At 42.3% G+C, this 24,764-nt stretch overlaps 1 protein-coding gene and 1 long non-coding RNA gene across 5 annotated transcripts; one reads left to right on the top strand and one right to left on the bottom strand.

Moving 5' to 3' along the window:
* The first annotated feature begins 1,705 nt into the window (after positions 1-1,705).
* Positions 1,706-22,627, top strand: LOC116066752 (transmembrane protein 237A-like). Of its 4 annotated transcripts, none has more exons than XM_035998447.1 (14): positions 1,706-1,946; positions 2,122-2,157; positions 4,999-5,033; positions 5,825-5,838; positions 5,933-6,004; positions 7,533-7,661; positions 9,225-9,318; positions 9,717-9,874; positions 10,884-11,016; positions 11,281-11,472; positions 12,199-12,272; positions 12,563-12,650; positions 13,317-13,438; positions 22,391-22,627. In XM_035998447.1, exons 1-14 carry the CDS (start codon positions 1,926-1,928, stop codon positions 22,453-22,455), a joined length of 1,233 nt encoding a protein of 410 aa, XP_035854340.1. In that variant the 5' UTR covers positions 1,706-1,925; the 3' UTR covers positions 22,456-22,627. The 4 variants fall into 4 exon arrangements, with proteins under 4 accessions (XP_035854340.1, XP_031178767.1, XP_031178768.1 ...); XM_031322907.2 differs by having other exon boundaries at positions 5,002-5,033; XM_031322908.2 differs by having other exon boundaries at positions 5,002-5,033; positions 13,317-13,435; positions 22,388-22,627.
* LOC116066755 lies at positions 16,659-17,768 on the bottom strand. The gene is made up of 2 exons (XR_004109030.1): positions 17,105-17,768; positions 16,659-16,934 (listed from the first exon to the last, which is right to left on the bottom strand). It is a non-coding gene; the product is annotated as an uncharacterized LOC116066755 (long non-coding RNA).
* Positions 22,628-24,764: the final 2,137 nt, after the last annotated feature.

Raw genomic sequence — 24,764 nt, forward strand, 5'->3', positions numbered from 1 at the left:
AGACACACACATGCACACAGAATAAAGACACACACACACACACACACACACACACACAGACACAGACACACACACACGCACACACACACACACAGACACACACACACACACACAAAGACACACACACGCACACAGAGACACAAAGACACACACAATCACACACACGTACAGAGTCACAAAGACACACACACACGCACACAGAGACAAAAAGACACACACACACACACACACATACAGACACACGCACATAGACACAAAGACACACACACATACGCACACAGACACAAAGACAGAGACACAAAGACACACACACACACACACACACACACACACATACAGACAGACACACACACGCACAAAGAGACACAGACACACACACACACACACACACACACACACACACACACACACACATACAGACTTACACGCACACAGAGACACAAAGACACACACACACACACATACAGACACACACGCGCACACACACACAGAGACACAAAGACACACACACATACAGAGACACACACATGCACACACACACACAGACACAAAGACACACACGCACACAAAGACACACACAGACACAAAGACACACACACACACACACACACACAGACACACGCACACAGAGACACAAAGACACACACACATACAGACTTACACACACACACGCACACAGACACAAAGACACACACATGCACACAGAATAAAGACACACACACACACACACACACACACACACACACACAGACACACACACACACACACACACACACACACACACACACACACACACACACATGCACACACACACACACACACACACACACACACACACACACAACGTACATTTACTAAAGTACAGCACCAAATGTTGAGGTACTTGTACTTTACTTGAGTCTTTTCTTTTCATGCCACTTTCTACTTCTACTCCGCTACATTTCAGAGAGAAATATTGTACTTTTTACTTCACTACATTCATCTGACAGCTTTAGTTACTAGTTACTTTACACATTAAGATTTCTGCACACAAAACACATGTAGTTTATAAAATCTGATGTTTTATTCTAAAGTTTTACTTGTAACAGAGTATTTTTTTACAGTGTGGTAATAGTACTTTTACTGAAGTAAAGGATCCGAATACTTCTTCCAGCAGTGTTGATCTGGATATAAAGTCTCTAAAGATAAAGATAAAGATAGAGCTGGAGCCCAAAGACGAACATCCTGGATATGACGGATTTTCTCAAGCGAACAGAGCATCAAAGCCATATCTCTCTCTGAATGTTAATATTATGATTGTGATTATCATAGGCATGACTTTCTTGCCCTTCATTTTTACACAGACCTACAATGAAGAATGTGATATTTTTTCCCCATTTGATGTTTACATACTAGAAAGTGAAGTGGTTTGGTTTTTCATTCTAAATATGTGTCATTTATTTTGTGGTTTGCTATAGCCTAACGTGTGTCATCATTGCATGCCACAAAAACATGTATGGTACTACAACAACAAAAAAGCTGCTTGGCACACAAATTGCACTTTGTGTCCTTATTTAATTAAAAATAATGTGATAATATGCAAAAGTAAAAGCAAAGCAATGCTATTTCAATATTTGTACCCGTTTGTGACATTAATAAACCACTTCTAAAAGCAATTTATTGAGTCATTTATGTAGTTTATCATCCGTTTTGCTTGCCTTTTGTGGGAGCTTTTATTTTGAAGAGTCAGGAAGTCTTGTGTGCTACGCGTAAATGCATCCGGGTAACCGCTCTCCACTTGCAGAGCATAAACAAAGAAATAATCATAACAAAGTAGCAGTTTATTCACGTGTGAACGGCTGTAGCCGTTAACATTTACTTGTCAACTAAAGATGACTTAACGGGATGTGCATTTAAAGGCACATTTCAAGCAGAAATTGCATCGTATGGATACGGAAGGCTCAAAGGTAACGGAGTTGTTTTCACAAATAACGGTAACTGCTAGCGTTAAAGTGGCAGCCTTTACAGTAGCGTTAGCTAACGTTTTAGCGCTAGCATGAAGTGCTATTTTGACGAATTGTAGCTAGCTAGTATTCCTAACTAGTACTTGTAAATATGACTATTTATGTTTTATCATTTTAGAAAATGCGACCCAGGGAGCTCCCGCCTCTTCCACAGGTTAGTCCTAGAACTCCTCTATTGTCTTCATTATTTGCAAATTCTCACAAACATCATGTGACACAAACAACAGCTCGGCATCATACTTTAAAAAAAAATACAAGGCAGTCATTTTCCTGTCGATGAACATTGCAGTCTTACATTATGATGACATAACATAAGTACATTTAAGAATTAAAGGTACAATATGAATACAATAAGAAAAAAGAAATCACATAAAATAAATACAAACAAATTGAATTGAAAGGTAGGCTGTATAATCACATGTACACAGTTACTGGGACTAAACCTGTACCTAGACTTGTCAAATCTGGACTGTTATCCTAGAGAGGCTAAAGATTGTTAAAAACACAGTTTCAGATTTGTGAAAGTTTTATTCTATTTGTGAAAATGCAATAAAGGGAGATTGTAATGTTGTTGTTTTTTTCACGTGTAGACCAAATTGGACCAGGTCCAGATCCAAAACCACTCTAATGTGGTCTACGTGTGAAAAAGAACAGGGAAATCCCCCTTTATTGCATTTTCACGAACAGAATAAAGCTTTCACAAATCTGAAACTGTGTTTTTAAGAATCCTCAGCCCCTCTGGAATAATTTAGTCCAGATTTGACAAGTCTAGGTACAGTGGTTTTGGATCTGCACCTGGTCTAATGTGGTCTACGCACTGTGAATCAGAAGTTTTAAGTTTCCCTTAAATTTCCCCTTAACTGCCGAATCGGAAGCTGCGAATCGGATGCCAACTTCAGCGTCGTCAAAAACGAGCTATTTTATTTTTAATAATGGACGTCTCACTCAGTCACACACACACACACACACACAGACACACACACACACACACACACACACACACACACACACACACACACACAGACACACACACACAGGGAGTTGGAGAAAGGTTTGAGTCGTCTGACCTGTGCCCTGAGTAATCCCCAGTCCTGGCGCATGTAATAGGGATTTAGCAAGGGGGGATTTTAACAGTGTCAGCCAGGTTGTTACATAGTTGCTATCCACTCTGACACTGATTCCTGCGTGGAATGGCCAGAAAGACGACGGTAAGGTCTTTTTTATCTCGGCTTGTCTTATCTAACTGTATGCTTTCTACCTGAGACTTTTCTGAATAGCTCCCACCATTCTTTATCTGGGCTTCTTGTGTCACAGGAGAGGTCATTTTGTTAATGTGTTTACGCTGCGTTTGATGGGACGTTCTCAATCCAATTGAACGAACTGCTGAGTGTCAGGTTTGTTATGCTTGGAGAGGTAGAATAGATCAAGTACGAGGACGGTTACCGGTAGAAAAATCTACTCAAGTAAGAGTTAAAAGTAGCTCATTTAAAATTTACTCAGAGCTACTTTTTAACATCGGGGGGAGATATACTTTTTTTTATTTTTTATATATTATATACTTAGTATTTATCTATACTTATTATACCCATTTCATTAAATCAAAGTCTTTTGTGATTTGATAGCACAAAGACTCGCTTTTTTGATTTACTTTTTTTTTTTTTACCCCCCCCCCAACAATGTAGCGTAGTACAATACTTCAAACAAAACGTACTTAAGTAAAAGTGAAGTTACAGATTTGAAAAACAACTTTAAAAAAGTAAAAGTACACGACGACAAAGAAACGACTCGATTACAGTAAAGCGAGTAACTGTTAGAATAATTAGATTATCAGAGCATAGACGGGACCACTGAAGTTCTATCAAAGTTCATTTTACTCGAGAACCCAACAAGGAGGCAGTTACAGTACTCACAGCATGAGTACAGAAGTGACCTAACGAAAACACTCTCTACGGCCTCCTTTTTATAATACCAAGTGAAATGTAATACCATCATGATACAGAGTTTGACGTCGTCAGTCGTTATCCGGTCAGAGTCAATGTCGTCTCATCTATCTGGTCTGGGGGGGGGCATGTATGCCCCTCAGGAACACACCGTGCTCAGACAAGGACTAAACAGTGGCTCCCATGTTATCTTGTGAGCTCAAGCAGCGTTTTGGTTTCTTAACAATATCCACAACAGTTTAATTTAACTGAGAGAGAAAATAGCAATCGGTATAATATTATTCTATGCAAACAGTTTAATAAATAACCAGAGAAAAAGTATGTATCGTCATTTTTCTAGCAGTAACTGTAAATCCTTAACTTTCCACATTCAAAGTATTGAATTCAACTTGCTGGAAGCCTGTTAAGTCACAGAAGTAGGAATCACACAAAAAAAGGAATTTTTTTGAATTGATGTTATTTCGAAAATGGAATATATACACAAACTTTGAGGAAGACTTAGGGTCCGCGTATTTGGCAGGGGGTTTAGACGTCCTTCCTCAAGAAAATGTGACGTTTTTCACAGGAAAAAAACCCATTCCCCCACACATTTTGTGTCTCTTTGTGGGATTTTGCTGTGCCGTGTCTATTTTTTTGGTCATTTTTGTTTCCTCCGGGATTGTTTTGGGTCTCTGGGGTCATTCGGCGTCTCTTGGTAGTCGGTGTGTGTCCCTTTGTGGTAGTTTTGCAGCTTTTTTCACATCATTTTGGATTGTGGATTGTTATTATCACTATATCTGTGCCTAAAACGTTGATAATAAATAACTTGCACTCAAAAAGCTAAAGAAGTCCGACTGCAATCATTAGATGTGAGAAAAGGGTTTTATTTACATTCATGGTTTAGGTGCGGCCTTTGTAACGGGCGTGAGCTTGCGTTGTGTTATTCAACTTGTTAAATCACAGAAGTAGGAATCCCAAAAAAAGGACATTTTTTTGAATTGATGTTATTTCGAAAATGGAATATATACCAACACAAAGGACCAAACATGACCCGTGCTTCTCGTTTTTGTCTCCTTAAGCGTGGACAGCGATCACTTCCCACAATGCCAAGGTAGGTAAGGTGTTTATCTACAGTGATATATATATTAGGGCTGGGCAGTATTTCAATATTATATCGAGATCGTGATATGAGACTAGATATCGTCTTAGATTTTGAAGAATTGTAATATCATTGCATGGTAAGTGTTGTCTTTTCCTGGTTTTAAAGGCTGCATTACAGTAAAGTGATGTCATTTTCTGAATTAACCAGACTGTTCTAGTTGTTCTATTATTTGCCTTTAACCACTTAGTCATTATATCCACATTATGATGGTTATTTATCCAAAATCTAAATGTGGAAGATATTTTGTGAAAGCACCAATTGTCAACCTTACAATATCGTTGCAATATCGACATTGAGGTGTTTGGTCAAAAATATCGTGATATTTGATTTTCTCCATATCGCCCAGCCCTAATATATATATATATATATATATATATATATATGAACAAAATTATAAAGGCAACACTTTTTTTTTTGCCCCCATTTCTCATGAGCTGAACTCAAAGATGTACGACTTTTCACTTTCTGTGTTCACAAAAGGCCTATTTCTCTCAAAAATTGTTCACAAATCTGTCTAAATCTGTGTCAGTGAGCACTTCTCCTTTGCCGAGAAAATCCATCCACCTCACAGGTGTGGCACATCAAGACGCTGATTAGACAGCGTGATTATTGCACAGGTGTGCCTTAGGCTGGCCACAGTAAAAGGCCACTCTTATTGTCTTTATCTACGGTATCTATGCCGTAAAAGTCAAACCAAAACCTCTTCTCTCTTTTTGTCGGAACGTGTGGAAAACGTGAAGTCCAGACCCAGATGGTGAGTGTGGATTTGCAACATATGGAACGATACGTGATGGATACGTCATATATGTTTTCTTCATTTGATCGATTTGTTTATGACTCGTGTACAGGAGAAGTACCCGCGCCAAAACATAAGAAGAAGAGGTCGAGAAAGGAGACGAATGGAGTCAATGAAATTGACGGTATGTAACACATTGAACACATTTCTGCTTCTGTTGCAGCATCTAAAGTGGCTGTGTAAACCGGCAGCTGCCAACCGGGCTGCAATGTAACCCTACGGGGCAAATGTGCATCGTCAATTTGGTCCACTAAAAGTGATTTATTATTCTAAGATTATTAGATTATTATTCTAAGTGTCTGTCAACATTATGGAAAGGATCCCTACAGAGATAGACCTTTAAACCTTTTTCTGTTTAACCAGAAACAGCTCTGAGGTCGCTAGTGCTAAACCCACCAGACTCCATTTAAAAAATCAATACTTTTAGCGTGTATAGAGCCAACATATTTTCACATGTAAATCAGTAAACTATGTTTTTTTCAACCAAAACTAGAGTTGTGATGGTTGGAAAAGTGGAAAGACGACCTAAAACGGCTTTTCATAGTTTTATTTTGTTTCTGTCGACTTTGAATGAAGTGTATTTTACGATGCTAAAATGAATATTTATTTACATGGAGTCTGGTGGGTTTAGCAAACGCAATTCTTCGGATGTTATGTTTAAAAAAACGATCTTAGTCTTTAACAGAAAGGTCGACCTCCTTAGAAATCCTTACCATAATGTTGTCCAAATACAAAACAAGCACTTTTGTGGACGTAAATTGAAGATGCACAATTGCCCCATTAACTTACATTGTAGCTTGTTTCGCCGCTGCTGACTGCAGCGATCTCGCTTAATACTGGACCAATGTCAAAGATTGTTGTTCCCATCAGTCACTTAGACACAAACACATAGGAAAATAGGGTTTGAAAATAACCAAAGTTACTCTTTTCATTTACCTGGATTTAAAGGGCTAGTTCACGTCAACATGAAGGCTCACAAGGTATTGTTCTTTAATTCGGCTAATACTTCAGATACTTCACATCTCTGTAGCCTAGCCTTTAAAGTCAGTTTGTAAAGGTGGGATAAGGAGGCTGGCAATTTCCATCCCTTCTCAGGCTTGTGACACACCACCCTGCGGCCGACAATCAGCAGAAAAGTCAGTCGGACTGATCAGTCTTCCCGAGTTGGTCAAAAAAGTGCCTCGGAACACACCGAAGCGACGTAGACATTAGCGTACGTTCTGCGCGTGCGCGAGACGTAATACGTCTCCATAACAGCAGGCGGCGCTAATCTGTATTGTGCCCCAAAAAAATCCTGTCCATCCCATTCTGTTTTCTCGTGCACTGATTCGCTAGTCAAGGGCTAGCACTCCACCAATCAGATTGGTCATTGAGTCCGACTGCCCGCCTTCCGATTCAGCAAGTCAAATCGGCCCAAATGAAGGCCGACGGCACGGAACACACCGAACGGACTCGAGTCACCGACCTCGCCAGACTGTCTGACGGCCGATTATCGGGTTGGTGCGTCAGCGCCTTTACACGTATTTGTGTGGTTTCCATTTGGAAAAAAAAAACCCTTCAGTCTCCTAATTTAAAAAGCCAAGAAAATACATATTAATGGAGCTTTTTTTTAACGTAAAAAGCCGAATGTTTCTTCATTCCTTCCTGTTTAGATCATGGGATGGAAATGGGAGGCCTGGGCAGCCGGAGGGAGTGTGAGTTTGGAGAGCAACTTTCCCCCGAACCCACGACGGACGCTCCGCCTCAGAGGAGGAGGAGGAAAAAGAAAACGGCCCCTATAGGTAAAGACTGAGAACACAAGATGGCCTTTCTGCATAACCTTAACGATGTGAGCCATCGTTAAGGTTATCAATTTCAGCTGTGCTCTTTTTCATTCCATCAAGTGTCCCAGTGAGCTATATCAGTGAGTCAGCACGCACAACACCAGGGCCTCTCCTGAGTGGAATGCAGCCATCATTAACGGTTTTGAATACACCTGTGTTTTTCCTACTATGACATGTCAACAGGTCTGCCGTCAAAAAGGTCTATAAAGGCCTAAAAATGGCCAAAAAATAATCAAAAAAAAAAAAAAATGGGGGTGTTCTCACTTAACTTAAATTGCCTCCTCGACTCCTCCACTTGCCCCCCCTTCCTCGCGTCTTAGTCCTTCCCGGCGAGGAGACACGGGCGAGACGCGAGGAAATCACGGGAGGAGAGAGGAAAACGAGCAAATGTGTTTTTAGAGGGATGAGACGTCCTGTCCTCTGAAGCGTCGCGTGAATCCGTCAGCTGTTTGGGCGGAGTTAGCAAACTCCTTCAGCTGCACGGCTTCCGGGAAGGGCTGCTCTCGTGTGTCCTCGCCTACAGCTCCTCGGGGATCCCTCCTCGACGCTCGCTCCTCGCTCCTCGGGGCAGAAACGAGAGCTTTGAGACGGCCTTCACCGAGGAGGGACAGAACAACGTCTGGTTTGGCCCAGGACAGAGGAGCTTTTAAAAATGGGACATGGGGTGTACCCATTTACACCGATTTTCCACTGGGCGCGTCTGTGCTGCGTTCCGGCTTTGTTCCGCCATACCATACCGGGAGCGTCTCAGAAGCGGAGCGTCTTGCTTCCTTCCTCGCAGATAATATTGCCTTCACAAGTACTTTACACAACAATCACGTGTTTATTAAGCTAGTAATGTGTTTTAGTGAATTGACTGGATGCTCTCGCTTCACATCCGGCTGTCTGAACGGCTCGCGTGAAAACAGACCTGGCGCGTAGCAGAGAGCCGCTTCACGCACGCTTCTAGGACGCGCCGTGTATTTGGTTTAGGCCTTCGGCACACTGCCTGCGTGACATGCGCGTCTCAGGCGCGGCTTGAGCCGCGCCGAAAACGCGTGCATTATAGAAATAGGACCTACGCGTATTTTTCACGCGACACGCAAGCGTGTGGGAAGCGTTTCCAGGCAAAATGGAATACGGAAAGATGTTCATATGTCATTTTGACACAAATGCATATTAATAAATGACATGTTGATGTTTGAAAGTCTCGAGGTTTTGACATAAATGCATGTCATTTAAAAAAAAGTAAATCTAAATATTGCACCTGTCAATACAGAACGAAATATTCTGTAGCCTGGTTTGCCGTCAATACTGCCGACGTTGTCTTTGCTGTAATCACATCAGGATATATTTATGTTTCACTTTATCAATGGGAAACATCCATGTGTACAGACGAGGCTAGCAGCAGCAGCAGCGCCGCGTCAAGACACGTTTCTGGTGTGCAAAGATATAGAAAACGCCACGCAGCTGACACGCAACAGAAACGCCACGCAGCCAGTGTGCTGGAGCCCTTACAGACGTGTCCATCTCTGGTTTCAGAACTTGGCGATGACCGAGGCGACCTGGTGAACGGAGACGCAGCCGATCACACCACCGATGGAGAAGAACTGGTCAGAAGAACCAAAAAGAAAAAGTAAAAAAATAAATAAATAAATGATGTGATAATGTCAGCAGATTTGATAAAAAGTCCAAAAACAATGGTTCCGTCATATGTACTATCCTGTTAGTCATGCTGTAACGTTATGCATAAACACCTGAGACTTTTGAGTTATATATCTTATTTTGATTATATATATTGCATGTGTCTGGCTGCAAATATTTTGGTAAAATGATACCAAACCAAAGGAAATATGACAAAATGCATTGAGTGAAGTTTTCCATTTGCATCGTGAGAAACAGAACTATAAAAAAAAAAAGAGCAAAGTCAAACAATCGGAGTTGACTGGAGAGAAAATGTTTGAAAAGAAATGACAGCAAGACATATCTTACGTGCTGCATTTTCCTCTATAACCTTAATTCTTGTTATCCCAGGAAGCCTAAAGTCGCTGACTCGCAGCTTCCCGATGAGTTGGACATAGAAGAGGACGACATTATCACTGACACCCCTCCTCCGATTTCCCAGCATTCCATGTTCTCGGCCCCGCAGGGTCAGAGCCAGCCGGTGGGGAAAGTCTTCGTAGAGAGGAACAGTGAGTGACCGAGGAAGAAGACGTGCTTGAGTCCAGAGCTGTAACAATTCCCGAATGTTGCTTTACAAGTTAATTGTCTCAGAAATAATTGCGATTTAACAATATCATTGTCTCTTCCAGTCAAATGTTGTTAGTTTTTTAAACAAATTGAAATTTTGAATGAATCCCAGGATACATCTAGGGCTGCAACTAACGATTATTTTCATAGTCGATGAGTCTGTTGATTATTTTCTCGATTAATCAATTAGTTGTTTGGTCTATAAAAGGTCAGAAAATGGTGAAAAATGTGGATCAGAGTTTCCCAAACACCCAAGATGATGTCCTCAAATGCCTTGTTTTGTCCACTAACTCAAAGATATTCAGTTTACTGTCACAGAGGAGAGAAGAAACTAAAACATATTCACATTTAACATGCTGGAATCAGAGAATTTTTACTTTTGTCTTAAAAAAATTACTCAAACTGGCTAATGGATTATCAAAATAGTTGCCGATTAATTTAAAAGTTGACAATCGATTAATCTTTGCAGCTCTAGATACATCTTTTGGTTATATATATCTCTGTCATGTGACCCAGATAATGTAATAACACAAACACACAGCCTAGGAAGTAAACAAGGCCTCTTTATTATCATAAAACAGTTTTTCTAACTGTACAAATTACATTTGCTGCCGCTAGGGTGCGTCTAGATTTCTAGGCTAATAAAATTGAATAAAACACCCAAAATGCAAAAAAAAGTAATCATTAAGTTTACCTGCAAAGAACGTATGTATGGGTTCCATACAACGTGCATCCATGTTATTTCTGGGCAATTTGGTTTAAAGAAACCCATATTTCTGATGTAAAAAACTTTGGAAACGGGTCAAATTTGACGCGAGGACAACACGAGGGTTAAACAAAGAAACGATGGGGAAAGAAATTTGACAATTTGACAATAATGTAATAATTGTCACAGGCTTAGTTGAGTCTGTTAAATCGCTGAATTGGTCATTGTGGCGTGTTCCCGTGCAGAGCGTTTCCAGGCTGCCGAGCGCTCCGACTGGAGGAAGACCGGCGACCATATGGATCACATGACTGACTTCCAGCCCACCGCGGCGCCCTGGACCACCAGAGACGTGTCTATGAATGTGCACAAAGGCTTCAGGTGACGGACAAGTGTTTTTTTGTTTTTTTTTTACTAGGGATGTCCACGATCGGATCGGGAAGTATCGGATCGGCAGTCGCCCCGATCCCTTTAACTCTGATCGTTTACGTCAGTAAATTCTGCACAACTACAACTAGCATGTGTTGTAGTTCTTTCTGTCGCTAGTCCAAATCTAATTTGCTGTATAACGACCACAAATTAGAACAACATGCAACAGATTTTGCCGTCCCTAAATATCCCTCCTGTGCTTTGTGTGTTGTGCAGGCTGTTCGGTCTGTATTGTCACGGCTTTCTGGCGGGCTACGCCGTGTGGAACGTCGTGGTGGTGTACATGTTAGCCGGGCAGCACCTCACCGCTCTGTCCAACCTGCTGGAGCAGTACCACAGCCTGGCGTACCCGTCCCAGTCCCTGCTCTACATGCTGCTGGCCATCAGCACGGTGGCCGCCTTCGACCGGTAGGTAGGGGCCCCTTCAGACCCGAGAAAAAGCCTCCTCTCACGTCCAGTGAAGCTGCTTAAAGGACAAATGAACCTAGGGGTTAGTAACATATGTGCACCGAGTCAACCGTTCCCTGGGACATTTTTTCATGCTAATCGAATGTGACCAGTTTTAGCGCAAACCGCTAATTAGCTTATAACACTAGTCGTCGGGGCACGGATGAAGTAAAAATAAATCGCTATTTCTACACCACTAACGAGGCTCGAAATAGCACCACACTTCAACGGTTGCATAATGAGGGTCCCTACATGTAAACCGAAGCATTGAGAACTTTGTAAGCATACAGACAGTTTATTAAAACGATAGATTAGAAAGACAAAACTGTTCACGTATTCGACCAGTCGAACAGCCAACGCCGTGCCTGAGCCATGTTACTGACGTTCATTATGCTACCGTGGAAGTGTGGTGCCATTTTGAGCCTTGTTAGTGGTGTAGAAATAGCGATTTCTTTTTTACTTTACCCGTGCCCCGACGGCTAGCGTTATAAGCTAATTAGCGGTTTGCAATAAAAACTGGTCACATTCGATTAGCATGAAAACATGCGAACGAGAACGGTCGACTCAGTACCCACGTGTTACTAACCCCTAGGTTAATTTTGCGCTGGATTTTCCTTTTAAGTACAAACTGTATTTGTGTGTACAAGTATGAACAGGATATGCAACTCCTTTTTTTCGTATTCTCAGAGTGGACCTGGCCAAAGGCTCCTTGGCTCTGCGGGACTTCCTGGCACTGGACCGTGTGGCTCTCGCCTCTTTCTGTGAGTCCACACTATTTAGTAACACCGAGGTAACTTCAACACGGGTCAGTTAGCAGGGCTGCACAATATACTGTATGGGTTGTGTCCAAAATCACATACTCTGCACTACATACTCAATATGTATATATATGTATATAAATAAACAGTAGTAGTCGCATATTTTCTTCGTACGGTGCAGCCCTAGTTGTTAGGGTTGAACATGTTTTTCCTCTCAAACAGACGGGGTCTGCTGGGTTTCAGTCGACATTCTTTGTTTATACCCCCCCCCCCCCCCTCCCGGTTTCATCCAGTTTATTTCTCAGCGTTGGTCCTCTCTCTGAGCCAGCAGATGACCAGCGATCGCATCAACCTGTACCCAGCCCTCAACGCAACGTTATGGTGAGCTCGCTGGAACTCATTTTCATGTTTCTGTCTTATTATGACGCCCGGCTAGGAGGAAAGTAACTAAGTACATTTTATTCCAGTGCTGTACTTGAGCACCAAAAGTTGAGGTACTTTACTTTACTCTACTTCTACTCCGCTACATTTCAGAGAGAAATATTGTACTTTTTTACTCCACTACATTCATCTGTTACAGCTTTAGTTACTAGTTACTTTACACGTTAAGATCCCTGCACACAGAACACATGGAGTTTATAAAATCTGATGTTCTATTATTATGAAACTAGTCAACAATATATAGGTTGCGACCCTTTTTTGACACATCTGACAGTTTTGAAGTTCTTTCTGATGCTTCTTTTACTCTTTGTGATGCTTTTGTCCCTTTTTATGATATTTTTAACATTCTTTTTGACACTTTCAACGCATTTTTTCGTTTCCCAGTTTTCTAAAATGTGAGGCTTGTTCTGCATCTGCGAGTACTTTTACTTAAAATACTTGAACTACATTTTCCTGATAATACTTTTACTTAAGGAACATTTTCAATGCAGGACTTTAACTTGTACCAGAGTATTGTTACAGTGTGGTGTTAGTAGTTATACTGCAGTAAAGGATCTGCATACTTCTACCACCACTGCATACATGAGACCCCCTGTTGTCCTCCAGGCCCCCGGGGTTAGAGCACCAGATTCTCCACCCGTGGGTGACCGTCAACCTGGTGGTGGCTCTGCTGGTGGGGCTGGCCTGGGTCTTCATCGCCACGCGGCCCGAAACGGACCACACTGAGGGTGAGAGACAAATAGGGATGGGACGGGGAATTTCATTCCTTTTTAGGCACAGACCGAATTGCGTCTCAAGTATCGAGTCTTGAAAAATACCCAATTTCAATACCTTGAGTGTGATTTATGCTTCTGTGGAGGCTCCGCCCACAGCCCATTTAAGTGGCCTAAAGTTAATACTTGTGCGTTGGCGTGTGCGTCGATCTCTTTAAGAGAATAACAGGGCCGGCGTGTGTGTGTGTGTGTGTGTGTGTGTGTGTGTGTGTGTGTGTGTGTCTCTGTTTGCATGTGTGTGTGTGTGTGTGTGTGTGTGTGTGTGTGTGTGTGTGTGTGTGTGTGTGTGTGTGTGTGTGTGTGTGTGCGTCTGTGTGTATCTGTTTGTGTGTGTGTGTGCGCGTCTGTGTGTGTGTCTGTGTGTATCTGTTTGTATGTGTGTGTGTGTGGGGCTGTGTGTATCTGTTCTTATGTGTGTGCGGGCGTGCATGTGTGTGCGTATGTGTGTGCAGGGGCGGATCTACCGGGGTGGCATAGGGTGGCAAATGCCACCCTAAAAGAAAGCCTTGCCACCCTTGCTGCCACCCTAGTTGGCAGCAACAAATTAAAAGTTATGGCCGATTTGCCAATTTATGAGCGTGAATCTCCAATGTCCGACTGCAGTGAATGCAGCACGAGATGACGCCAGAGCGGCAAGAGCCTAATTTGTTTGGAAAACTGAGACCGCGAAGCGAGGGAGCCAGGAGTCGTGAGGAAAGGAGACACAGGAGGAAAGAGGTCAAAACGGATTAACTATCTATCAAGAAATGAAATTATAACAAAAGCACAGTGCTAGCATAGTTGCGATGCTGATTTTGAGATGATAAAAATCAGGTAGAAGAACGTTATTTTGCTAACTATAGCCTACATATAATGTTACTTAGGTCTGACGTTTGTTCTGTGTGAAGTAGGCTACCAAATGTATATATGAGTAATATGAGGTGGAAGGAGAGAGAAAAGAGGTGGAAGGAGATGGAGAAGACGAAGACGAGGTGGAGACAAAAGGGCAACAAAAAGGTGACAGAGAGAGAATACAAGGCCAAGGGCGACCAGGGACAGGAGGAGGTGGGAGAACACCACAGCGGTGAAAATATGGAGGGAGAGCATCACCAAGATGAGGAGGCAGAAAGCGAGAGACAAGATACCGTGCAGGGCTCAGACAGTGAAAGGGAAAGCAGAGAGCTGGGCCATCACCAACCATCTCCAGTCGAGCTGCTCCACATGGTATGGAAAATTGTTGCTGCATATATACTAAGTTACATATGAATAAGAACAACAAATGACAAAGACGGACATTTTTATAAAATTTAAGAGACATTGCTTAGACATCAAATAAATATAAAAATTCATGTTTGCTTAAATATGAATAATTAGGGAAAGTTGTCAGTGTGAGATGGGGAGATGAGTTTTTATATTTTGTGTAGAATGTATTTTAGATCTATTGCTCAAATTAAATTAAATTAAATTAAACAAATGAACCTAAAAATACTCTCCCAGGCTAAAATGTCAGTGTGTGTTAACACAGTCTGATGGTTAGAACTAATCAATGACAGTTCCTAATCTTGTACAAATTCTACCTGCAGCGCTGCCTCTCTGACACAGTCTAAAACTGTTTGCTTCCCCTCTCACACATCTGCCACTCATCACCTGTGTCTTACCTTAATGCCTTTCCTGTGATAATGCCCCTTACTTCTATCATACTTCTATCTCCTATTAAGTGAGATCACATTGTATGGTCACTTATTGCTAATATGAACTGTTCCACATGAAACCTCAAATGCAAGATATTGATTGCATGAGATTAAGTTTGTCTGTATGAGTTTGTAAATGGCAGCCTGTGCCCTTTTTGTAGTGTATACAGACTATTTCTCATCAAACTGTGATAAAATTCAGTATATATATGTCTGCCATATGTTGCAACCCCTCAAAAATTCCTGCCCCCCTCTCGCCACCCCATAAATATTTTTCTAGATCCGCCCCTGTATATGTTATAGGGTTAGATATGTAAATATGTACATACAGTATATAAATCATCATTAAAGGTGCAGTAGGTAAGACTTATAAAGCTAACTTTCTGTCATTTTAGCTGAAACTGAAAAAAAATCTGGCTCCTCTGGCTCCACCTACAGCCTGCAGTGTGATTTGCAAAAATCCACTGCTCCCTGTTCAGATGTTTATTTTTATTATTATAATTTATACTCTTTATTGATCCCCAATGAGGGAATTACAATTTACACTCTGTTGTTATTACACACTACACACAGGCCTGAAATACACACACACACACACACATGCTCCGGTCCTTTTACATGCACTAATGGAGAGATGTCAGAGTGAGTGGGCTGCGACTGCTGAACAGGCGACCTGAGCGGTTCAGGTGCACCAATCAGGGCCAGGGGGGTGTCTAACTGCGTGTCAATCACTGCTCATGCACACGCATTCATTCTCTCTTGTGGGGGGAGGGGCTTAGGAGACCGTTTTGGGCTTTAGCAGAAAGGGGGGAGGGACTGAGAAGTTGTTGATGTTCAAATTTTTTGGCTAAGTCCTGGATCTTCACTACCTACAGCACCTTTAAACCAAAACTACATATATTAAAATCATAGGATTTATTGATTATTCCTAAAACAAAAAAGTAAACTGATAATATCAAATAATTCAAGTTTGTAGCTGATTTGACAATAACCAGTGTATATTCTAAAGCATTTCTTCTTCATAAAACTTTGAATTGCAGCTGTGTTTGAAAGGCTCTGTGACACTAAATAAACCTGTTTGGTCTTAAAGTCTAAAGCTACATGAGACTCGTAGTAAACCTGCAAAATCTCCCTGAAAGCAATGCTCCCGTGTTGTTAATTGAATTATTTTCTTTGGATGACCAGCATGTACCTCCAGACAAAAACCTATATTTAGTATATTATATTTAACATATAAAATAATTTGAGCTAAGTTATATTTTGGGGGTTTAGGATGCAAATGAGCGTTTGTCCCCTGATTTATACATCAAACTATATTACACATGACTGTAGTGCAACTTAACATTTAAACAACAATAACCAAATTGCCTCAACAGCAACTAACTAGGATTAATTGAAGAAAACCACAAACAAGGTCCTGGTTTTATACTCACGGCAAACGAGCCCCCAACTTGTTACGACCGGCTCACAGGCCACAACAAAAGAGGGAGATGCACAGCAACGTTACAATAATAAAGTGACATTTATTAAATAATGATGCAAACAAGAGAACGATGAGGTGTGATTGTCAGTATCAGTGATGAATGAAGGTCTATGGATGTAGTGGAGAATGTGAGCTGCATGTTGTCAGTAGTTAACAAAGGGAAAACTCAAACAGAGAGAAAACATGTTGGTGTTCAGTCGGGAGAATGCGGCCGCCTGGTCTCGGGGCAGGCGGGGTTAAATAGTCTGGGAGGACCAGCCAGGTGATCACAGTCATCTCATTATCTCCTCCGCTACACCTGCAATTAACAAGACAAACCACAGTACACATGTACGACAGGCCCAGGGCCGTCACACCAGACAGACATCATTTTTATGCATTTATTTTAAAAGATTATTTGTGTAGCTAGTGTTTGTGTGTATGCAGTAGTTATTATATAGTTGTGAGGAATAGTTTCAGTTTTCTCACATCGCCACAGGACGTTTTTCGGGGGTGGCGGCAAGAAGCTTGCGCATAGGTGAGGATTAAGGTGAGGGTGTGGGTGCGCAGACCTCACTCCCACCATCTTCACTCCTACCACATGGACTCCACCTGTGCCTGTCCCCAGGTGCCGGTTTGTCTTCTGGGTTTGGTCCCCTAGCCACTGTACCCTCCCGAGGTAACCCACGTGGCTGTGGGGTTGCCTTCTTCCGCCTTCCCAGCCGTTGTGGTGGTTCTCACACCAACATCTTCCGCCTGCGCTGCCGTTGGGGTCTTCACTATTTACCCATAGCTGGGGTTATTTACCCATAACTGGGACAGTGGTTGACGGGCATCAGGGCGTTTCCACTCACCGATGGACCTGCATGCCACGTCTCTGGGGCCCACTGCTGCTCCGAGATCCTGTACAACTTAGCCTGGAACCACAAGGGACCAGTTACCATGTGTGCCACGGGGAGGCGTGTACGAGATCTTGGCAGTGGAGAGGCTATGTACCGGCTGAGGAGCCTTACACACTCGGCTCCTCTTTTCGCCCCTGAAAACAAAGGGCTACCGGTGGCAGTAGCTGAAAGCAGAGAGTGGCAAGCAGAAGCAGCATACACTAACTACAGCACTACTCACTCTAACTAACACTACTGCACTGACGCATCACACACCCTGCACACACACACACACACACACACAGACAGACAGACAGACAGACAGACAGACCCACCCACACACCGACAGACAGACAGACCCACCCACACACAGACAGACAGACAGACAGACCCACCCACACACAGACAGACCCACCCACACACAGACAGACAGACAGACAGACCCACCCAGATACAGACAGACCCACCCACACACAGACAGACACACCGACAGACGGACCCACCCACACACAGACAGACAGATCCACACAGACAGACAGACAGACAGACAGACCCACCCACACACCGACAGACAGACAGACCCACCCACACACAGACAGACCCACCCACACACAGACAGACAGACAGACAGACCCACCCAGATACAGACAGACCCACCCACACACAGACAGACACACCGACAGACGGACCCACCCACACACACACAGACAGACCCACCCACACACAGACAGACAGACAGACCCACCCACACACAGACAGACAGACAGACCCACCCACACACCGACAGACAGACAGACCCACCCACACACAGACAGACCCACCCACACACAGACAGACAGACAGACAGACCCACCCAGATACAGACAGACCCACCCACACACAGACAGACACACCGACAGACGGACCCACCCACACACAGACAGACCCACCCACACACAGACAGACAGACAGACCCACCCACACACAGACAGACAGACAGACCCACCCACACACAGACAGACAGACCCACCCACACACAGACAGACCCACCCACCACAGACAGACAGACACTATACAAGTACAAATGCTATACAATTCCTCAGCCAGGCAGAAGCCTTTTGTACCACTTCTTCTTCTTTGGCTTTGTCATCATCTGGCTCTGAAGATCTACCAGCTGGGACCTCATGGTGCTCTCGGTCCTCTCCCAGTCCTGCTCTTTTTCCTGCTGAGTCAGCTTCAGGCTTTCTGTGGCCTGTAGGAGGGATGCCTTGTCCTCCTTCCACTGGTTGAGATTACTCTCCAGCTGCTGCTCAGCCTTCTTCAGAGCAGCCATGAGGTTCTTGTTGCTTTTGTCCTGCATCTCCAGCTGGGCTCTATGGGAAGCCTGGGATCTTTCCAGTATCTCCTTTGCCTCTTCGTCCTGTTTTTGGAGAGCTTCCTCCATCTTGCTCAATTTATCCTTCAGTTCTTGAGCTTGAGCCCTCTCAATCTCTAGATAGCTCTCCAACGTCACATTGGTGGTCTTACCTACCGCGAGCATCTGTCTCTCTTTAAGAAGCTCCATCTTCTGAGTCTCCAGATTGTTTTTAAGGGCCTCCTTCTCTCTCTTCATCTGCTCCAATTCGACCTTCAGGTCTTCAGTAATGAAGTACTGCAGCTCGAGATCTTTTTGTGTTTTTCGCAGTCTGTTGCTGATTTTTCCCAGCTGGGATTTCAGATACTCTGTTTCCCTGGGTGGGGAGGGGACACATTCAGCCAGAGCCTCATCCAGCTGGGCTCTATGGGAAGCCTGGGATCTTCCCAGTATCTCCTTTGCCTCCTCTGCCTGTTTTCGGAGAGCTTCCTCCATCTTGCTCAATTTATCCTTCAGCTCTTGAGCTTGAGCCCTCTCAATCTCTAGATAGCTCTCCAACATCACGTTGGTGGTCTTACCTGCCGCGAGTATCTGTCTCTCTTTAAGAAGCTCCATCTTCTGAGTCTCCAGATTGTTTTTAAAGGCCTCCTTCTCTCTCTTCATCTGCTCCAATTCGACCTTCAGGTCTTCAGTAATGAAGTACTGCAGCTCGAGATCTTTTTGTGTTTTTCGCAGTCTGTTGCTGATTTTTCCCAGCTGGGATTTCAGATACTCTGTTTCCCTGGGTGGGGAGGGGACACGTTCAGCCAGAGCCTCATCCAGCTGGGCTCTATGGGAAGCCTGGGATCTTCCCAGTATCTCCTTTGCCTCCTCTGCCTGTTTTCGGAGAGCTTCCTCCATCTTGCTCAATTTATCCTTCAGCTCTTGAGCTTGAACCCTCTCAATCTCCAGACAGCTCTCCAACATCACGTTGGTGGTCTTACCTGCCGCGAGCATCTGTCTCTCTTGACCAAGCTCCATCTTCTGAGTCTCCACATTATTTTTAAAGGCCTGTTTCTCTCTCTTCATCTGCTCCAATTCGACCTTCAGGTCTTCAGTAATGAAGTTCTGCAGGTCCAAATCTTTTTGGGTTTTTCGCAGTCTGTTGCTGATTTTTCCCAGCTGGGATTTCAGATACTCTGTTTCCCTGGGTGGGGAGGGGACACGTTCAGCCAGCTGAACTTTTAAGTCACACATCTCCCTCTGCATCAGCTTTTTGTCACAGCTCAAAGTGCTGCCCTCTCTCTGTTGTTGGAGCTGATCGAGGACATTGGCCAGCAAGTCCTCTCGGATGATCAGGTGAACTCTTCCCTCAGATTCACATTGGGTGAGCCTTGCCTCGCTGTCCTTCAGTTCACACCGTACTTGTTCTTCAAGTGAACTGAGATAGAAATTAATTTGCGGTTCAATCTCTCTGGAGAGGAATTCCATGTTTTCCAACTTCGTATTCTGCTGACCAGTGTCTTTTCTCTCGTTGCAATGTGCACCTTTGGATTGTCACAGTCAATGACTCTCTGATACAAACTGCTGTCTGAGTGGATTTGTGTCAGAACTAAAGTTGGGTCCCAGTATTCATAGTGTGTCGTTATGACAACAACAACAACATGTATTCTTATGTTTTCAATCCAAATGGTTATTGATTCTATTCCATTCTATCTTTGATTCTATTGTTGCTATCGTATACCAGTTTGTTTATGTTTGAATATACAGTATGAATGTTATGATTTCTGATGATTCCTAAAATATGGCAAAGAAAGAACACTTTACGAAATATGGAAAGGAAAAAGATGGATGTCTTTACACAAGAGCAGTACACCCAAGTATGCGCCAGTTGGGACGCCATTTTCTGTAACTCCAATAACCATGTGTGCTCAGCAACTACCTAATATTTAAGATGTGCATTTACCACAATAACATATATATATATATATATATATATTTTTTTTTACTTTTATTCAAACTGTCCAATACTTTTCATGTTGGATTTGAAAAGCCGTTTAGCCCCTGCTCATCTTTATCTTGTACATGTTAAAAGTTGTCGTAAAGGAAGTGAAATATGAAGCTATCTCTTTCCCTCGATGCTGCAACAGTGAGAATGTCCCCATTGTGGGAATAAAGGGCTTTTCACACGGGGAGCCACACTTCACCTGCGTAGTCGCGTGGATCCGCGGGATCTCGCTCCTCATGTGAAGGACAATTCTCAAACATGTTATGTCACTGAGTGGCATGACATGTTTTCAGTTTTTAGCTATTTCTATTTCTATTCTGTTGTATATGTTATAGGGTTAGATATGTAAATATGTACATACAGTATATAAATACATTATCTAATGATGTTTTATAGTTTTTTGTTTGATCATAATTACTGATAAAATAAGACACATTCTATTCTATTTGTCTTACTATATCAGTAATTATGATCAACCAAAAGGTCAAACAAATGATATAATTATGTTATGCAGTTTTACAGTTTTTCATCTATTTGCCACACAAGCCATTTACGTTCTCCGTCTTCCAATGCCACCATGTCAAGACCTTTTGCCACCCCTCTGCCACCCCATGTCAAATTTTCTAGATCCGCCACTGTGTGTGTGTCTGTGTGTATCTGTTCTTATGTGTGTGTGCGTATGTGTGTGTGTGCGTCTGTGTGTGTGTCTGTGTGTATCTGCTTGTGTGTGTGTGTGTGTGTGCGCGTCTGTGTGTGCGCGTGTATGTGTGTGTGCGTGTTTGTCTGTGTGTGTGTATCTGTTTGTGTGTGTGCGTGCGTGTGTATCTGTTTGCATGTGTGTCTGTGTGTGTGTGTGGGGCTGTGTGTATCTGTTCTTATGTGTGTGCGGGCGTGCATGTGTGTGTGTATGTGTGTGTGTGTGTGTGTGTGTGTGTATCTGTTCTTATGTGTGTGCGGGCGTGCATGTGTGTGTGTATGTGTGTGTGTGTGTGCGTCTGTGTGTGTGCGCGTGTATGTGTGTGTGTGTGTGTGTGTGTCTGTGTGTATCTGTTTGTATGTGTGTGTATGTGTATGTGCAGGAAAAGTTAACCCTCTCCTTGATTTCATGTTGTTTACAGAGAAGGAGATCCAGGAAATGAGTCGGGGGGGGGGAGGGGGGAATGCAATGCTACCAAGCCGCGGCCGAGTGGACCAATCACAGTCTGCGTCGCTGTGACATGTAGTTACATTTTTTTGAGAGTTGCAGGTCAGGCCACAGCGTAGGGTCCGTGTCTCCACGTAACTACGGCGTCGTTTTAACACAAAGCATAATTTCGGCCTTAAGAAATAAATCTCATCAGCGTCTGTGAGCCAATCAGCACGCAGCATGCTTCTACCAAGATCTAATAATGTTTGTGATTGGCTGTATAAGACACGCAGGAAAAACTACATTACACAGAGATCAAAATGTTTTGTACGATACCCAGCCCTAAGGGTTGCAAAAAAGAATACTGCAAAATCCACCTTTTTAAAAGGATTTTTTTTCTAAAGCAAGAATAAATGTCTGATGTAATTATCTTGTCCTTCTTCTTCAGAGTATCTGGAAGCCATGGTGATTGAGCCTCCCGAACCAGACGACAAATCTGAAATGACCGCCTGAGAATAAATCATCCGCACACCTGCTCCGACACACTGTACAGCTTTGACACGTGGCACATATTTTTTGCTCGGTATTTTCGACAGTAAACTCTGAATATGTTGTAGATTATTTTTTGTATTTTTGGAAATGTGCATGTGCTTGTCACTCTATAAATATTTATCCAACAAATCCAGCAAGGTGTCCTTATGTAATGGCAAAATTATATTTAAGCATGATTCTTTATATTCTTGTCTTATTTCTGTTTTACTTTCTCTCACAATGCTGAAAGTGAGTTTTTCTTATTCTCACATGTTGAAAGTAAGAGCCACAGAGTCTGGGAACGTAATGTGTACGCTGAACAGATAGGGACTACAAGGTCACCCTAAACTATCTGTTATTTCTCCCTGAATAGTTGAGACTTCTCACATAGTTTAGATAAACGGGATGTCTAAACCTTGGGGTAGAAAGTGGTACAGAGGGGAAGAAGTGAGGTGGCTCCTGAATGTCTGACTATGTTTGATTGTAAGAAATGTTGAGTCATGTTTAGAAAGAGGGGCATGCTTTTTCTATCTCACTGGAGATGCATATATACTGTGTGCTTTTTGTTATTCGGGGAAGAGACCTTTCACACCAGAGCTGCGTGCCTTTTGTGAACCGTGTGCTTGATGGTAAGCTGTACACCTTGACACACCTTTGTCAGGGGTACATTTAGTTTTTAATTAATGATGTCATAGATCAGAAAAAGAATAACAGTGTGTTTACATGTACCCTAGAGAAATCCTTCTTTCTTTGAGAGAGGACAGCCAGAGGAGGAGCTTCCCAGAGAACACACACACACACACACCCAGAGATAAGAGAAAAACAGGAGTTGTGCATGTGGAATTTAGGTTCAGCAATGATTTTGAGGTACAGTTTTTGACATAAATGATATAATGTGATATGTTCCCATAATAGGTAACAAATTGGATAAATAGATGTCAAATTAGAAGTACTTAGGTTTGCTCTATAGGCCTAAAAACTTTAATTCATAAAGATTCTTAGAACTACCAGATAGTAAATAGTTTTACTTTGGGTTGCAAACTAAACATAAAAATGAAATAAACAATAACTTTTTGTTTAATTTGTCTTAGTTTAATGGTTATATTGAAACCAATACAGGTTGATATGAGATTTAATCTTAAAAGCAGTTCATTTAATATTGTACTCTAGTGAGTTTTTCAGTGAAGCTGCACTAAAGACTTTGTATTTTGAGTTGATCTATCACAAAATTGTCTAAACTAAATTAGTTGATGACGTTGAAAACACTTTGGTGATTTTTTTCTCTGAAAAAATTACTTATTACAGGACAGTGTTAATGGCTAAACCATTAAACAGATTATTTATATATGCTGCTTATTGAGTCATGAGTTTTTCGTGACTCAAATAGGAGGGATATAGTAGCAATAATAAATAGTGTTCACATCAATTTTAAAACTACTCTAAAGAAAATTTAGTTTTGTTTTGATTGACTTGCACTATTTGCAAAAACACAACCCTTAAGGTAATCTAAGGCGTAAAAGAGAACAATTTCAAAACCAGTGTTTCCTTTTCAGCATATTTGTATGGATTTTATAGAGTTAAACCAGAATGAGGGAAAGAAATGCTGTTTTATAATTATTGATATTGACTAAAATGAGTAGAAGTTTTTCCAAGTGATAATACTGATAAAAGAACAAATAATGCTTTTTGGAGTTCTGTGTGTGTCAGTCGGGTCCATCTCACCCCCCCCCCACCAGCTGCAGGATGGACTGAGAGAGAAGGAGGGGGGGAGCGAGAGACCGTCCTGATCTGACACATCTGACGCATTGAGAAGTTAAGTAGCACACAGACTCACATTCTGAAAATACACACACTATTAGGAGGAGATAATTAGAAGTACTTATTTTTACTTTTAAGATAAGTATTCAGATTGGTGTGTCAGGAAATGTTTAAAGTATATTTCACTGTTTGTGAATTGGATTGATGAAAAGTTGATAAAAATAACTTTGGCTTAGGTAAAGCCTGACATAAAAATCAGTAAACTATTTTTAGGTAAATACAGGCATAAAATGTTCCATTCAAAGACTTCCTAGAAACCAGGTTTGAAAAGGGGAATACCTTAATTTGTATTTTTCTAGTCTTTCACAGTTGCTGCATCTTTTCTGGTGAACTGTGAAAATTGGGTGAGGTTTAGTGCTGAGATGGTTTGAAGACATGATGATTAAAAACCATGTATCAACAACTTTAACACGGAGATTACGATTAAGACTAACATCTAAATGAAAATGTTTAATACTGATGTGAATGCTTAA

This window comes from Sander lucioperca, chromosome 24 (assembly GCF_008315115.2).
Source record: "Sander lucioperca isolate FBNREF2018 chromosome 24, SLUC_FBN_1.2, whole genome shotgun sequence".
In the NCBI taxonomy this organism is placed as follows: Eukaryota; Metazoa; Chordata; class Actinopteri; order Perciformes; family Percidae; genus Sander; species Sander lucioperca.